Raw genomic sequence first — 16,304 nt, forward strand, 5'->3', positions numbered from 1 at the left:
CCAAGCTTGTCACTAAGCTCAAGGCACCTCCCTCTGCAACTGGATCCTAGACTAACTGACCCCAGGTGGTGAGGGTAGGCAACAACACCTCCGCCAAGCTAACCCTCAATACGTGTGCCCCCAAGGGGTGTGTGCTCAGCCCCCTCCTGTACTCCCTTTACACCCACAAGTGCGTGGCCACGCACAACTCCAACATCATCATTAAGTTTGTCGACGGCATGAAGGTGGTGGGCCTGATCGCCAATGGCGACGAGACAGCCTACAGGAGGTTAGAGCCCTGGCAGAGCGGTGCCAGGAAAACAGCCTCTCCCTCAACGTTAGCAAAACCAAGGAGCTGATCGTGGACTACAGGAAACAGAGGGCAGTGTGAACACCCCTACTGACATCGGTGTGGCTGCAATGGAGAGGGTCAAAAGCTTCAGGGTGTCCCAGAGGACCTGTAATGTTCATCTGATCAACCTCAAGCGACTGAAGACATTTAGCATGGGCCCTCAGAACCTCAAGAAGTTCTACAGCTGCACAATTGAGAGCATCTTGACCGGCTGCATCACTGCCTGGTATGGCAACTACACCGCCCTCAACCACAAGGCTCTACCGAGGGTGGTGCTGATGGCCCAATGCATCACCGGGGCCGAGCTCCCTGCCATCCAGGACATCTATACCAGGCGATATTTGAGGAAGGCCCGGAAGATCGTCAAGGACTGCAGTCACCCGGGCCACGGACTGTTCACTTTGTTACCATCTGGTAAGCGGTATCGGAGCATCAGGTCTCAGACCAACATGTGCCGAAACAGCTTCTACCACCAGGCCACCCGACTGCTAAACAGCTAACCCTACGTGTATATTCCTACACAGACCTGCACTTTAGAGACTATTTGCACCTCAAATACTATCTGCTCCTTAGAGATTATTTTCTCTGACTCTCCACACATTCAACCCTTACACACAAACACTCATAAACACTAACACACAAGTACACACACACACTCAGACTCACACACGCACACACAATTGTAAATACAGTCTATTGTTACTACGCATACAACCTCTTCTATTACTTGTTATTTTTGACTTGAATGTTATTATTGTCGTTATTGACTGATGTGCTGCAATGTTGAGGGAGCTAGCACACAAGCATTTTGCTGCCCCTTTCATACCTGCTGTAAACTGTGTACGTGACGAATACAATTGGATTTCAATCCGATTTTAATATTTTGAGAAGAAACGCAATGAGTTACATTCTTTAAGTGTTCTCTTAGTTCGATATTTCTTTATATTATTATAGAAGTCGTGCTTTTCTTCCTTTTGTTGATAATGAAGTCTATTTCATACTGTTTAATATTCAAAGAACTAAACACACGGTGTGTGTCGTTGGTATGAATACATTTTTATTCCACTTGAACGTTGGATCAGCTTTCCAACCAGACAGAAGAGAAAGCACCAATTGTAATTGCAAGGCTCCGCTCCGGCATTCGCCGACGTTAACGTTTCTTTTTTAATTGACCCCAGGTCAAATAGGGACTGAGATAATATTTTGTTAAATTATTCTTATTTCCCCGGGAATCGCATTTCCATATAACTTCACTTCATGCTTTATTTATAAACCTTCTTGCAATTACCATGCAAACGACATCTTAACTGCCACCCTTTCTCTCACTGAACAGTTTAGTAAATATCAAATCATATTCATTATTAATAAACCCAGAGCCGAAAAACCCTATTTATATATATATATATATTCACATGGTGAAAAGCTTGGGGAGTATGGGTGCCCTCCATTTGATACTACAGATACAACAGAGACCAGCTTAATTAAGAGCATTGCTATGAGTGACATATGCTGACCACTAGCAGTTCTGGGGGGGGGGGGGGGGGGGCAGTGCCTCTGTGACAACAATTTTGGACCCCCTTGTGGCCCCCCTACATGTAGAGTAGGAAATAATTTTTACATAACTAATTTTTGCTGTTGTTCTTTTTTTACATCCTTTATTAAACAGTGGCAACGCAGAACACTAATTTAACCCACACATTTTCTAGAGGGACAGCTTTAGGCGGAACACAACAGTATCGTACCACATGCATCTGCAAGTTTGCCTGCAATGCAGTGAAGAAAACGATATGACAACAATAACGTCTAATGTAGCTGGCCCCTCTAACAGTACAACTGTCCCCAGCTTGGCCCCCCCAGTTGAAATGGTCTAGAACCGCCACTGATGCTGACTGCATCAGAACTACCTTCTGTTGGAGAAAAGAGTTATTGTTGATCCACAAGTCTCAATCGCAACTTGTCACCAGGTGACAGACTTTACACAATGGATGTTGATGTTTACCAGAGCTGGTGTGAACCCCCTCGGTTTTAGGGCTCCCATTTAAGTCCCCCATCCCCCCCTTTTACACACACACACACACACACACACACACACACACACACGCACTCTCTCACACACACAAACTCTCTCTCTCTCTCTCACAGACACACACACACACACACACACACACACACACACACACACACACACACACACACACACACACACACACACACACACACACACACACACACACACACATATTTAATACACCCACACTACATTGGTTTGATCTACACAGCTGCTGCGGCCTTCAGGCAAGCTGTTTGTTACATCAACATGTGTTTGCTGGCAGGGGACCCTGACATTTGCATTACAGCACGGCAGTAAACAGTGACTGAGGCCCCAGGGTTTGTTAGAAAACTATTGTTTGGGGAAAACCCTTAAAGCTTTGAGTGTAATTATTGAGTAGTAGAACAACATTACCGTCCAACTCTGACATACAGTACGTTTTGGAAATTATTTTAAATTAGCAGGAAAGGACACATCTGCACATTACCCCCCTCTATTTTGACTCATGTGTCCATCAATCTCTCACGTTGTTTAGTGTCAGACTGTCACGTCCTGACCCTTGTAAGATGTAATTTTCTATAATAGAGTGGTCAGGGTGTGACAGGGGGTGTTTTTGGGTGGTTTTCTTGTTATCTGTTTCTATGTGGGTTTTCTATGTTGCTATTTCTAAGTTGGGGTTGTTGGGATGTTCTCCAATTCGAGTCAGCCGGTCCTCGTTGTCTCTAATTGGAGATCATATTTAAGTAGGGGGTTTTTCCACTTGTGTTTGTGGGTTGTTAATTTTTGAGTAGTGTTATTTCTCTCTGCGTCACGGTTTGTTGTTTTGTTGTTTAAAGTTGTTGGTGTATTGCAAACGTTTCACGGTAATAATAAATATGTGGAACTACAACCATTCTGCGCTTTGGTCCGATCCTTTAGACAGCCGTGACACAGACCCTAAATCTCACCTTTTCTAGTGATCTTTTCACACAGTAATTATCAGTAACCTGAGTAGTGAGAATGTGATAGGCTAGATCAGAGTTGTGTGGGTACGTCAACAGGGATTGTTTGAGCCAATGCCTGCGCATGGGTGATCAATAAGTTAATTGATTGCCCCTTTATTAGATTAATCAATGGTTAAGGAATAATTAATGAATAACACCAAAGTAGTAGGCTAGTCTATAAAATAGAACACAATGTGGTCCTGTGTGGCTCAGCTGGTAGAGCATGGCACATGCAAAGCCATGGTTGTGGGTTTGATTCTCACAGAGGACCTGTAAGTCACTCAGATAAGAGCATCTGCTAAATGTAAAAAATCGATGGATTTTTGGATACAAATCAACCATTAGGACTATGTTTGGTAGTCTTTGGAGAAGGATGCTGCCCAGTTCTGGTGCGGTGCCCAGGCATTGAATTTGAGGTTAAAGCATTATTGGTAGAATGGCAGAGTTCCGCATAGGCTATGTAGGGAAAGTTCAACTCTTCCTTTCTGGGGTCTGACAGACATAACCCAATACCATGAATGTTTTCTTCTCCAATTCCAGCTATGATGGGATTAGTCTTTTTTATCCTTATGTTTTAAATCAATATTTAGACTACAACTGGATGTGTGGGGTATAATATTAATATTTTGTCATATTTAATCTAGTGAAGATAGATCTCTAAACTTGTTTTAATATATTCCAGTAGGGGAACCTAAACATAAATAAGCCACTTGAAAGACAGTAAAAATTACATTAATTTTAAATAAAGTATAAATATAAGTAACATTTTAAGTGAGTATGTTTGGGGCAAAATGCTAAATGCCCCCAGGGCAATCAATGCAACTCAATGGTACCAATATTAGCATTTTCCAAATCATGTCCAAATCATCTATAAATAAGTTATTTGAGTTACACAATCAATTTTGAGATACTTTAGGATGATTTGGACAGGAAGGTTGAAAATAAAAAGAGGGCCATACATCAAAACCTCATCATAGTGTGACACCATGATCTGTTTCACCTGTCTTGTGCTTGTCTCCACCCCCTACCAGGTATCTCCCATTGATCCCCATTATCTCCTGTGTATTTAAACTTGCGTTTTCTGTTTGTCTGTTGCCAGTTTGTCTTGTCCCGTCAAGTCCTACCAGCGTGTTCCAGTGTTTCCTGTGCTCTAGTTTTTGTTTTTCTTAGTCTTCCCAGTTTTGACATTTCTGCCTATCCTGACCCTGATCCTGCCTGCCGTCATGTACCTGCCTGACTCTGATTTGGATTACGACTCTTTGCCTTCCTTGACTTTCATTTTTCCTGCCCCTTGTACTTTAATAAACTCTGAGTCTCGTACTATCCACCTCCTGTGTCTGCATCTGGGTCTTAGCCTGAGTCCTGATAGTACGAACTGGCCTTGACTGACCCAGCAGATTTGGACCAGCTCCGCGACGCCGTCTCCTCCCACGGAGCCACCCTTGGAAGACACAAGGAGTTACTTTACAACCTTATGGAAGGATTCCAGACCTTGGCAGGCTTTCCATACATTGCTGGAGCAAGTCCGCAGATTGTCTTTTAGACAGCCAGCCACTACCGTAACCTCCCCACTGTCATCAGCGCGTCCCCCACAGCCCACCCTGGCTCCCCGAGAACCCCACTTACTTCCTCCGGAACACTTTGCTTGAGATTCAGGGACCTATCGGGCATTTCTCTCCCAGTGCTCCCTCATCTTTGAGATACAGCCCTCTTCTTTTCCCTCGGACCACTCAAAGGTATTGTACCTTATAACACTAATGTCCGGGAGGGCTCTCGCCTGGGCTACGGCAGTGTGGGAGCAACAAGCCACCATGTGTTTCAGTCTGGAAGAGTTCATGGCAGAGGTGAAGAAAGTGTTTGATTCTCCATTGTCCAAGAGATAGCTGCTCGGAAGGTACCCCGGCTACGCCAAGACTCCCGTAGTGTGGCAGACTATGTGGTCGATTTCCGCATGTTGGCCGCCGAGAGTGCCTGGAACCCGGAAGCCCTGTTTGACACATTCCTTCACAGGTTATTGGAGGAGGTGAAAGACAAGCACACAGCCCGGGAGCTGCCCATTGATCTCAACACTCTCATCGTCTTGACCATCCGGATTGATGGGCAACTATGGGAACATAGGAGGAGGCCTGTTCCCACTTCCCCTCGGTAGTCCATTGATCCCACCTCACCTCAGAGGAATCCCTCTGAGGTCTTCTGAGGTCTGCCGATTCGCCTCCTCCGGAGCCTATGCAACTTGGCAGAGCTGGATTGTCTCCTGCCAAATGGCTCCACAGACTGAACACTAAGAGATGTCTGTATTGTGGGACTTCAGGTCATTACATTTCTACCTGTCCTGTAAAAAGACCCGGCTCATCAGGAGGTATGAGTACATTGGTGGGCATTACCGTACCCCTCTCCATGCCATCTTACTGTGGGGTGACTGGTCCAAATCTCTCCGGGTTGTGGTGGAGGTGGTGGAGGTCGACGCCTCAGAATTCGGAGTGGGGTCTGTCCTGTCCTGTCCCAGCGTTCAGCCCAAGACCAAAAGCTGCATCCTGGACTTTCCTCTCCCATCGTCTCAACACCACGGAAAGGACTTACGACGTGGGTAACTAAGAACTACTCGCGGTGAAGATGGCGTTGGAGGAGTGGAAGCACTGGTTGGAGGAGTGGAAGCACTGGTTAGAGGGGGCGGAACACCCATTCATTGTATGGACAGATCACAATAACCTGGAATATCTCTGCACTGCCAAGCACCTCAACTCCAGGCAAGCTCGATGGGCCCTGCTATTCACTCGATTCAACTTCACCATCTCCTACCACCCGGGGTCCAAGAATGTGAAGCCGGATGTGCTTTCACACCTCTATAGCCCCGCTGATACACCATCGTACCCCAAGATTATCCTCCCTACCTCTTGTCTCGTGGCTGCACTCATCTGAGGTATAGAGAACCATTTTCGTGAGGCGCAGTTTTCCTTGCCGGACTCTGGGTTGGGGGCCGACTAACCGGATGTTTGTCCCGGACTCTGCCCGTTCCCCGGTTCTGGAATGGGCTCATTCCTCTCGACTGGCCTGCCATCCTGGCTCCCGTCAGACCGTGGCCTTTGTAGGATGACGTTTTTGGTGGCCCACCTTGGTTCCTGACGACTCTGCATTCGTCACAACCTGCACCCTGCATCATTATGGTGGTGGATAGGTTTTCCAAAACCGCCCATTTCATTCCCCTTCCCAAGTTACCCTCAGCCAAGGAAATGGCCCACATCATGGTGCAGAACGTTTTCCAGATCCATGGACTTCCGGTGGACATGGTCTCCAACCGCAGTCCTCAGTTCTCGTTCCAGTTCTAGAAGGCATTTTGCACCCTCATTGGGGCATCAGCCAGCCTTTCCTCCGGTTTTCACCCCCAATCTAATGGACAGACGGAGCGAGCCAATCAGGACCTGGAAACCTCTCTTCGTTGCCTCGTCTTCGCCAACCCTACCACCTGGAGCCAGCAGCTCATGTGGGCGGAATACGCCCACAACACCCTTCCCTGCTCGGCCACTGGTCTCTCGCCGTTTGAGTGTTCCATGGGTTATCAGCCTCCGCTCTTCCCTGAGTAGGAGGAAGAGGTCAGCATACCCTCGGCCCAAATGTTCGTCCGCCGCTGTCGCCGTACCTGGAAGAGAGCCCGATCCGCCCTCCTCAAGACCACCTCCAGGTATCGGCGAAAGGCAGACCGCCACTGGACTCCTGCTCCCTGCTATCATCTTGTGCAGATGGTATGGCTGTCCACTCGGGATCTGCCCCTCTGGGTGGAGTCCCGCAAACTTTCCCCCCATTTTATCGGCCATTTCTCCATCTCTAATGTCCTTGCCCCTCTGCTGTTTGCCTTCTGTTGCCCAACACTCTCCATATACATCCCACTTTCCATTTATCTAGAATTAAACCCCTGTCTCACAGCCCTTTGTCTCCTGTTTCCAGGTTTGGATTACGACTATTTGCCTGCCTTGACCTACAGATTGCCTGCCCCTTCATCTTTAATAAACTCTGAGACTTGTACTATCCGCCTCCTGTGTCTGCATCTGGGTCTTAGCCTGAGGCCTAATACATAGTGAGGATATTAATAGTGAGATGTGTAAGGTAATTTTGTTAATATATTTGATCTATTTAATTAAAATAAGACACCTAGCTTTTAAGAGTCAATTACAAAAACAATCCTAAATAAAACATATAAAATGGATGTCTCCCCCTGATAGTGGGGGAAAGCACCGCCTTTCTAAATGTTCTGCTTTTTCAATAACAACCACAAAGATATTCTGCCCACTTATTTCCTTTCAAAATGTGTTTGCTGAAGGACAGCCAGTATGCACATATCTAAATCTTACCAAACGTCGTTTTTTTTCCATCAAAAAATATGCATTTCCCTTAAAGGAAAACAATCTTTTAGTATTTGTTTCATTAGTCTGTTTATGAAATAGTCCCAAAATGTTTTGCATGTCAGCAATCAAGTTTTCAAGATATATAACTTTCAAAATACAGTCAGTATGATGCATAATGATGCAGAATGCATCATACCAGACAGAAAGTTATATACTGTTGAAGTTGGAAGTTTACATACACCTTAGCCAAATACATTTAAACTCAGTTTTTCACTGTTTAATCCTAGTTAAAATTCCCTGTCTTAGGTCAGTTAGGATCACCACTTTATTTTAAGAATGTGAAATGTCAGAATAATAGTAGAGAGAATGATTTATTTCAGCTTTTATTTCTTTCATCACAGTCCCAGTGGGTCAGAGGTTTACATACACTCAATTAGTATTTGGTAGCATTGCCTTTAAATTGTTGAACGTGGGTCAAACGTTTTGGGTAGCCTTCCACAAGCTTCCCACAATAAGTTGGGTGAATTTTGGCCCATTCCTCCTGACAGAGCTTGTGTAACTGAGTCAGGTTTGTAGGCCTCCTTGCTTGCACACGCTTTTTCAGTTCTGCCCACAAATTTTCTATAGGTTTGAGGGCAAGGCTTTGTGATGGCCACTCCAATACCTTGACTTTGTTGTCCTTAAGCCATTTTGCCACAACTTTGGAAGTATGCTTGGGGTCATTGTCCAATTTGAAGACCCATTTGCGACCAAGCTTTAACTTCCTGACTGATGTCTTGAGATGTTGCTTCAATATATCCACATAATTTTCTTGCCTCATGATGCCATCTATTTTGTAAAGTGCACCAGTCCCTCCAGTCCCCCCTTTTTCCTCCAAACATAAGGATGGTCGTTATGGCCAAACAGTTCTATATTTGTTTCATCAGACCAGAGGACATTTCTCCAAAAAGTACAATATTTGTCCCCATGTGCAGTTGCAAACTGTAGTCTGGCCTTTTTATGGCGGTTTTGGAGCAGTGGCTTCTTCCTTGCTGAGCGGCCTTTCAGGTTATGTAAATATTGGACTCGTTTTACTGTGGATATAAATCAAATCAAAATCAAATCAAATTTGATTTGTCACATACACATGGTTAGCAGATGTTAATGTGAGTGTAGCGAAATGCTTGTCCTTCTAGTTCCGACCGTGCAGTAATATCTAACAAGTAATCTAATAATTTCACAACAACTACCTTATACACAGAAGTGTAAGGAATGAATAAGAATATGTACATATAAATATTTGGATGAGCGATGGCCGAACGGCATAGGTAAGATGCAGTAGATGGTATAGAGTACAGTATATACATAGGGTATGTAAACATTATATAAAGTGGCATTGTTTAAAGTGACTAGTGATACATTTATTACGTCAACATTTTTATTATTAAAGTGGCTAGAGATTTGAGTCAGTATGTTGGCAGCAGCCACTCAATGTTAGTGATGGCTGTTTAACAGTCTGATGGCCTTGAGATTGAAAAACAGCTTCTATCTCTCGGTCCCAGCTTCGATGCACCTGTACTGACCTCACCTTCTGGATGATAGCGGGGTGAACAGGCAGTGGCTCAGGTGGTTGTTGTCCTTGATGATCTTTTTGGCCTTCCTGTGACATCGGGTGGTGTAGGTGTCTTTGAGGGCAGGTAGTTTGCCCCCGGTGATGTGTTGTGCAGACCGCACCACCCTCTGGAGAGCCTTATGGTTGTGGACGGAGCAGTTTCCGTACCAGGCGGTGATACAGCCCGACAGGATGCTCTCGATTGTGCATCTGTAAAATTTTATGAGGTTTTTGGTGGGAAGCCAAATTTCTTCAGCCTCCTGAGGTTGAAGAGGCGCTGTTGCGCCTTCTTCACTACGCTGTCTGTGTGGGTGGACCATTTCAGTTTGTCCGTGATGTGTACGCGGAGGAACTTAAAACTTTCCACCTTCTCCACTACTGTCCCATCGATGTGGATAGGGGGGTGCTCCCTCTGCTGTTTCCTGAAGTCCACGATCATCTCCTTTGTTTTGTTGACGTTGAGTGTGAGGTTGTTTTCCTGACACCACACTCCGAAGGCCCTCACCTCCTCCCTGTAGGCTGTCTCGTCGTTGTTGGTAATCAAGCCTACCACTGTAGTGTTGTCTGCAAACTTGATGATTGAGTTGGAAGAGTGCATGGCCACGCAGTCATGGGTGAACAGGGAGTACAGGAGAGGGCTGAGAACGCACCCTTGTGGGGCGCTAGTGTTGAGGATCAGCGGGGTGGAGATGTTATTTCCTACCCTCACCACCTGGGGGCGGCCCGTCAGAAAGTCCAGGACCCAGTTGCACAGGGTGGGGTCGAGACCCAGGGTCTTGAGCTTAATGACGAGTTTGGAGGGTACTATGGTGTTAAATGCTGAGCTGTAGTCAATGAACAGCATTCTTACATAGGTATTCCTCTTGTCCTGATGGGTTAGGGCAGTGTAATTGCGATTGCGTCGTCTGTGGACCTATTGGGGCGGTAAGGAAATTGGAATGGGTCTAGGGTGTCAGGTAGGGTGGAGGAAATATGATCTTTGACTCGTCTCTCAAAGAACTTCATGATGACGGAAGTCATGGGGCGGTAGTCGTTTAGCTCAGTTACCTTAGCTTTCTTGGGAACAGGAACAATGGTGGCCCTCTTGAAGCATGTGGGAACAGCAGACTGGGATAGGGATTGATTGAATATGTCCGTAAACACACCAGCCAGCTGGTCTGCGCGTGCTCTGAGGACGCGGCTAGGGATGTCGTCTGGGCCGGCAGCCTTGCGAGGGTTAACACGTTTAAATATTTTACTCACATTGGCTGCGGTGAAGGAGAGTCCGCAGGTTTTGGTAGCGGGCCGTGTCGGTGGCCCTGTATTGTCCTCAAAGCAAGCGAAGAAGTTGTTTAGTTTGTCTGGGAGCAAGACATTAGGGTCCGTGACAGGGCTAGTTTTCTTTTTGTAGTCTGTGATTGACTGTAGACCCTGCCACATTCCTCTCGTGTCTGAGCCGTTGAATTGCGACTCTACTTTGTCTCTATACTGACTCTTAGCTTGTTTGATTGTCTTGCGGAGGGAAAAGCTACACAGTTTTTTTATTCGGTCATGTTTCCGGTCACCTTGCCCTGATTAAAAGCAGTGGTTCGCGCTTTCAGTTTTGCGCGAATGCTGCCATCAATCCACGGTTTCTGGTTGGGGAAGGATTTAATAGTTGCTGTTGGTACAACATCACCGATGCACTTGCTAATAAACTCGCCCACCGAATCAGCGTATACATCAATGTTGTTGTTCGACACTATCCAGAACATATCCCAGTCCACGTGATCGAAGCAATCTTGAAGCGTGGAATCAGATTAGTCTGTTCAACCAGCATTGAACAGACCTGAGCACGGGCGTTTACTGTTTTAGTTTCTGTCTATAGGCTGGGAGCAACAAAATGGAGTCGTGGTCAGATATGCCGATACTTTTGTACCTGTTGCCTCCAGCATCTTCACAAGGTCCTTTGCCATTGTTCTGGGATTAATTTTCACTTTTCGCACCAAAGTACGTTCATCTCTAGGAGACAGAACACGTCTCCTTCCTGAGTGTTATGATGTCTGCGTGGTCCCATGGTGTTTATACTTGCGTATCATTATTTGTACAAATGAACGTGGTACCTTCAGGTGTTTGGAAAATGCTCCCAAGGATGAACCAGACTTGTGGAGGTCTACAATTGTTTTCTGAGGTCTTGGCTGATTTCTGTTGATTTTCCCATGATGTCAAGCATAAAGGCACTGAGTTTGAAGGTAGGCCTTGAAATACATCCACAGGTACACCTCCAATTGACTCAAATGATGTCAATTCTATCAGAAGGTTCTAAAGCCATGACATCCTTTTCTGGAATGTTCCAAGCTGTTTAAAGGCACAGTCAACAGTAAACTTCTGACCCACTGGAATTGTGATACAGTGAGTTATAAGTGAAATAATCTTGTCTGTGAACAATTGTTGGAAAAATTACTTGTGTCATGCACAAAGTAGATGTCCTAACCGACTTGCCAAAACTATAGTTTGTTAACAGGAAATGTGTGGAGTGGTTGAAAAATGACTTTTAATGACTCCAACCTAAATGTATGTAAACTTTCGACTTCAACTGTATCTCGAACACTTGATTGCTGTCATGCAAAACAATGGGTGTTTACCCCAATATTACCCTTTCAACCCCTACAAAAATTTAAATTAATTATAATCCACATAATAAATCACATTCCCTGTTGCTGCAGGATTATTTTCCTGCTGTATGAAACTGGCTCAAATTAAGATCATACCCCCATGGCCTATTTATTGCCTTACCTCTCTTATCCAACCTCATTTGCACATGCTGTATATAGATTTTCCTACTGTATTATTGATTGTATGTTTGTTTATTCCATGTGTAACTCTGTGTTGTTGTATGTGTCGAACTGCTTTGCTTTATCTTGGCCTGGTTAAATAAAGGTGAAATAAATAAATAAACGTCTGTATAGCTCCTTCTCCATATTGGAGATTCAACCCCTTTTTGCATAAGGATGTTAATCCCCCCATGCTCTGTCTCCCGGTCCCCGGGAGCAAAGGCCAGTGAACCCCTCGTCACTAGTTTGTGTTCTTGTCAATGGGAAAGGGGAGTTCTCAGCTCCAGCTCACAGCAGCCCCCCCTTTCGCAGATTTCAGTATGCCTAAATTCAGGGGATCCTAAACAGATGATTGTCAGTGTGGATTATCTCCACAAGCAGACTGCTACGAGAGAGAGAGAGAGAGAGAGAGAGAGAGAGAGAGAGAGAGAGAGAGAGAGAGAGAGAGAGAATGTATGCGCTGCTGAAGATACAGAGAGAGAGAGAGAGAGAGATAGAGCAGAGCAAGAGCGAGAGAGTGAAACTCGAGTGGAGGAGTGAGAGAGTAGCAACTTCATTGAGTTTAGGCAGAACTGCGCGAGAAGCAGGACGGAGCGCAGCTCAGCATCAGTACCGACCGGAAAAAGATAGAATAGCCTTCAGGACACCACTGTGGACAAACAGACGGTGAGATGTACTTCATTCAAAAGCAGTGAGTTGCAACAACTTGAGAGGGAAGAGGAATACATCAACCGGACTGAGGATACATATACGCTGTCATACTGAAAAAGTTCCAAACTATGGAAAATAATTCCTAAATGACTGTAAGCAAAGTGTTCGGACAATACCAGTGCTTTGAGAAGCATACGATTCCAGAGACAGGGACATCGCCGGTACGTTTGATTTACCCAAGCAGTGATATTGCTTTGCACGGTGGTGGAGAATAACCAGCAAGCGGCAGCCCTCACCCCAGTCGCATTGACGGAACAATAGATTTCCGTCCTACACTTTCGGGGAAAACACAGCCAAACCGGCGACAGAAGACAAGACAAAATGTTGCCGTTTTACCTCGTCCTTTGCCTTATGGGAACAGGTGAGAAAACTGTTCTTGTCACATTTTTTGCTGGTTGTTTTTCTGCGCTATTGCTATAAACTCATGAGATGCTCGCTCCGTGTTCCGTTCAGGGCGCGCTGCGTCAAACTGTATCCTAGTCGATGCGCTGTGCTGACGGGGATTAGAGAGGAGATAATATTGCGGCTCTGCTTTTGCTCCAAGGGACTATAGTTTTCTAGGGATGTTGAGACAAAGTTCCGCTACTGAAAGAGCTGACCCGGGGTACCGGTTCAATGGCACTAACGCCGATCCTTACCAAAGTGCACAGTGGCGAGGTGATGCGGTTTTTGTTGTTTTACGCATTCGGTTATTTATCTGGTGTAGGCTATGCGGGGTGTTTTTTTGCTGGTCGTTTGGAAACAGTCCATCATGTTAGTGCACGTGTTTATTTGATAGGCAGACATAAGGCTAGAAACGATGCTGACAGACCAAAACTCGTGCAATCCGGGCTTGTTGCCACTGAGGTCTGCGGTGACATCAAAAGTCGCTGTTGAAGCAAGTGGTTTGTGTGTGTGTGTGTGAGTGAGTGAAAGAGAGAGAGCGAGAGCAAGAGGCAGATAGCAAGAGAAAGAGAAATAAAGAGATAAAGCAGAGAGAGGGACGGAGAGAAAGTGCTTATATCCGCCTCTAGATATTCGCGCTAGTCTACCAGGCGAATGATAGTAGCCTATGAGGTTGGCCGCAGGTATCACCGATCATAATTTCTAATGAGATGTGGGGGAAAACAAGGTGCTCGTTTCTGCTGAAACCTAGTAGAGATAAACTGGGAACACTCCCCTAATGCAGCCAAGCAGACCTTAAAATGCACCAGCTAGGAATCGACCTCTCCACCCCGACACACTCCCTCTCTCGCCCCATACACCCCCTCTCTCACCCATATTTAATTTATTTTTGAATGGGCTTTATATTTTAAACAGAGTGGAATTACATAACGATTGACGCGTGTGAGGAAACCACGTTATGTTGTAAGACCGCCGAAACAAGCTCTCAATCTCTTTTTTAGCCGACCTTTAACAGAAGTTTATCCAATGCCACTGTGTGTCATTCATATTAAAATATATACTAGCCTATTGTGGAACCTGTATTTGTAATGTATCAGACAACACTATTGTGTTATTATTCTATATGGAAGTAACAATGTAGCCTAACCTCTAGTAGCCTATAAAGTTGAATCACAGACCTCACTCAGCCGAACGTCCAGACCAAATAGCGTTCGATATGTTTAAGAGGGGGGACATCTAGGCTATTTCTCGTTGTAAGTGCATAAACAGCCATGGGGTTGGATTTGAGACGGCTTTTAAACACACGTCTCCAATTAATAATTTCATAGCCAAACTCAGCCAGGTGGAAAAGGCTGCACCACCACTAGGCTACACGGAAAAGGTCAATAATGAAACGATCTAGAAATAAAGTAAATGTCTATTAAAGGCAGCCAACAGACCCCGGGCATGGTGAAATGATTTTTCTTTCATCTGTGCAACTGCTGTTTGTGTTATTTTATCGTGAGGACTTCAGCCACTGGGGGCAATCGTCTGATGGGAGTCAACATTAGCGTGTCAATCATTTGTGTAGTGGCCTATGCCAATGATAGTAAACTGTCGCTGTACTTACAAGTCTCTGCAATGTCCAATTAGTGTGCCTCTTAGGAAAGGAGGTTTCACATTCAACTGTTCCAAACAGTGGGTCTTTCTTTTGATAGGCTACTAATCTTGGCTGTGTGTGTGTGCATGTGTGTGTGTTATTATGCGCTAGAAAATCAGTTGATGTGGCCTTTGAATGGTTATGCAATATCAACATGCCTGAATATAATAGAAGTAAAACCCATATAGAGCAAATAAAACCTTTAGGGTACTTTTTCCATAGATACAGCACCATAGGCTATTGCGTTATTCTGTAAAATAACATAATCCTTTATTAATCCCCCAGAGAAGAAATCTGATTGCACCAGCCAAAACATACATCATTCTGTATTGGAAAGTAAACAACAATGGCCCCTATTGAGGTTCTAAGGGCCCTTTGATTGAGTGAGACCACAGTCATAGAAAATGTACATTTTCATACCCAACCCCTCATTGCTCTATTTTTATGCATGTGTGTTGTTGTTTCCAGTTTCCACGCCTTTAAACAAACATTTCCTTAGTTTTGGTGTATTATTAACGCCGGCTTTGATTCGGCTCTAGATAAAGGCTTCAAAACCCCCGACCCCTGGGATTCAGAGGATCTTACTTCTTCTAATTAACATTGAGCATCCAGGAGTAAAGTAAAGCGCTTTCGGTCAACGCTTCAGTAAATGAATTAAAAACAAAATGTTTATTGGCAGTTAAGCCGTGTTTTCTTCCCACTGTCTTTGATGAACGAGAGCCGAGTACTGACACATGGGGAGGCAGTAATTAAATTTAAATGTTGAATCAGAATACACAACGTCGTCACACTGACACCCACTCTCCTCTGGGAGGAGAAGAGAGAGGAGATGGAGATGGAACGCCTGCTGGAACTGGAACACAAGCACAAACAGACTTTTCCCTCCTAAAGAATTGTCAACGAGGGTCGGGAAATACAGTATTCCCCTAACTATTGACTGTGAGGAGCACAAACAAACAACGGCAGAGTTCCAGGGTCCTAGTGGATCCATTCCTGACAAACAAACACCACAAATGGCAAACAAACTGTAATGTCATGGTAGAGTAGTCATAGATGTACCTTGTGTCTGTCACGCATGTTTTTCTCATCAGATCATCGGGGGGGGGGGGGGGGTAAGATGACACCAGCAGCAGAACAATTCCTTGACAGACAGTAGCTGGATGGGGAGGGGCAGCAGCCAGCATGGTTCACAGGCTGCAACACACACACACACACACACACACACACACACACACACACACACACACACACACACACACACACACACACACACACACACACACACACACACACACACACACACACACACACACACACACACACACACACACACACACACACAGTCCCAGAAAACGTGGTTGTTCAATGCTTGTTCACCCATCCATATGTATGTCCTCTCTGTGGCCCTCCTCTGCAGCAGGAGCAACGGCAGCATCTATCCATCATTTGCTTTCTCAGAATGTCCCCTGGCTTCCCACTGGAA

At 45.3% G+C, this 16,304-nt stretch overlaps 1 protein-coding gene across 16 annotated transcripts in view; it reads left to right on the forward strand.

The window, feature by feature from the left end:
• The first annotated feature begins 12,504 nt into the window (after window positions 1-12,504).
• The window catches only part of kirrel3l (kirre like nephrin family adhesion molecule 3, like), a 56,947-nt gene continuing 53,147 nt past the window's right edge, over window positions 12,505-16,304 (forward strand). For 5 of the 16 annotated variants that reach the window (XM_082975458.1, XM_082975466.1, XM_082975459.1 and 2 more), the window contains exon 1: window positions 12,506-13,159. In XM_082975458.1, the coding sequence (XP_082831584.1) occupies window positions 13,120-13,159 (40 nt within the window). In that variant the 5' untranslated portion in view covers window positions 12,506-13,119. Of the gene's footprint in view, window positions 13,160-16,304 lie in introns of all 16 variants that reach the window. The other 11 variants (XM_082975463.1, XM_082975464.1, XM_082975468.1 and 8 more) reach the window with 4 other exon arrangements.

The sequence above is a fragment of the Salmo salar genome, chromosome 05, assembly GCF_965601325.2.
Source record: "Salmo salar chromosome 05, fSalSal1, whole genome shotgun sequence".
NCBI classification, from domain to species: Eukaryota; Metazoa; Chordata; class Actinopteri; order Salmoniformes; family Salmonidae; genus Salmo; species Salmo salar.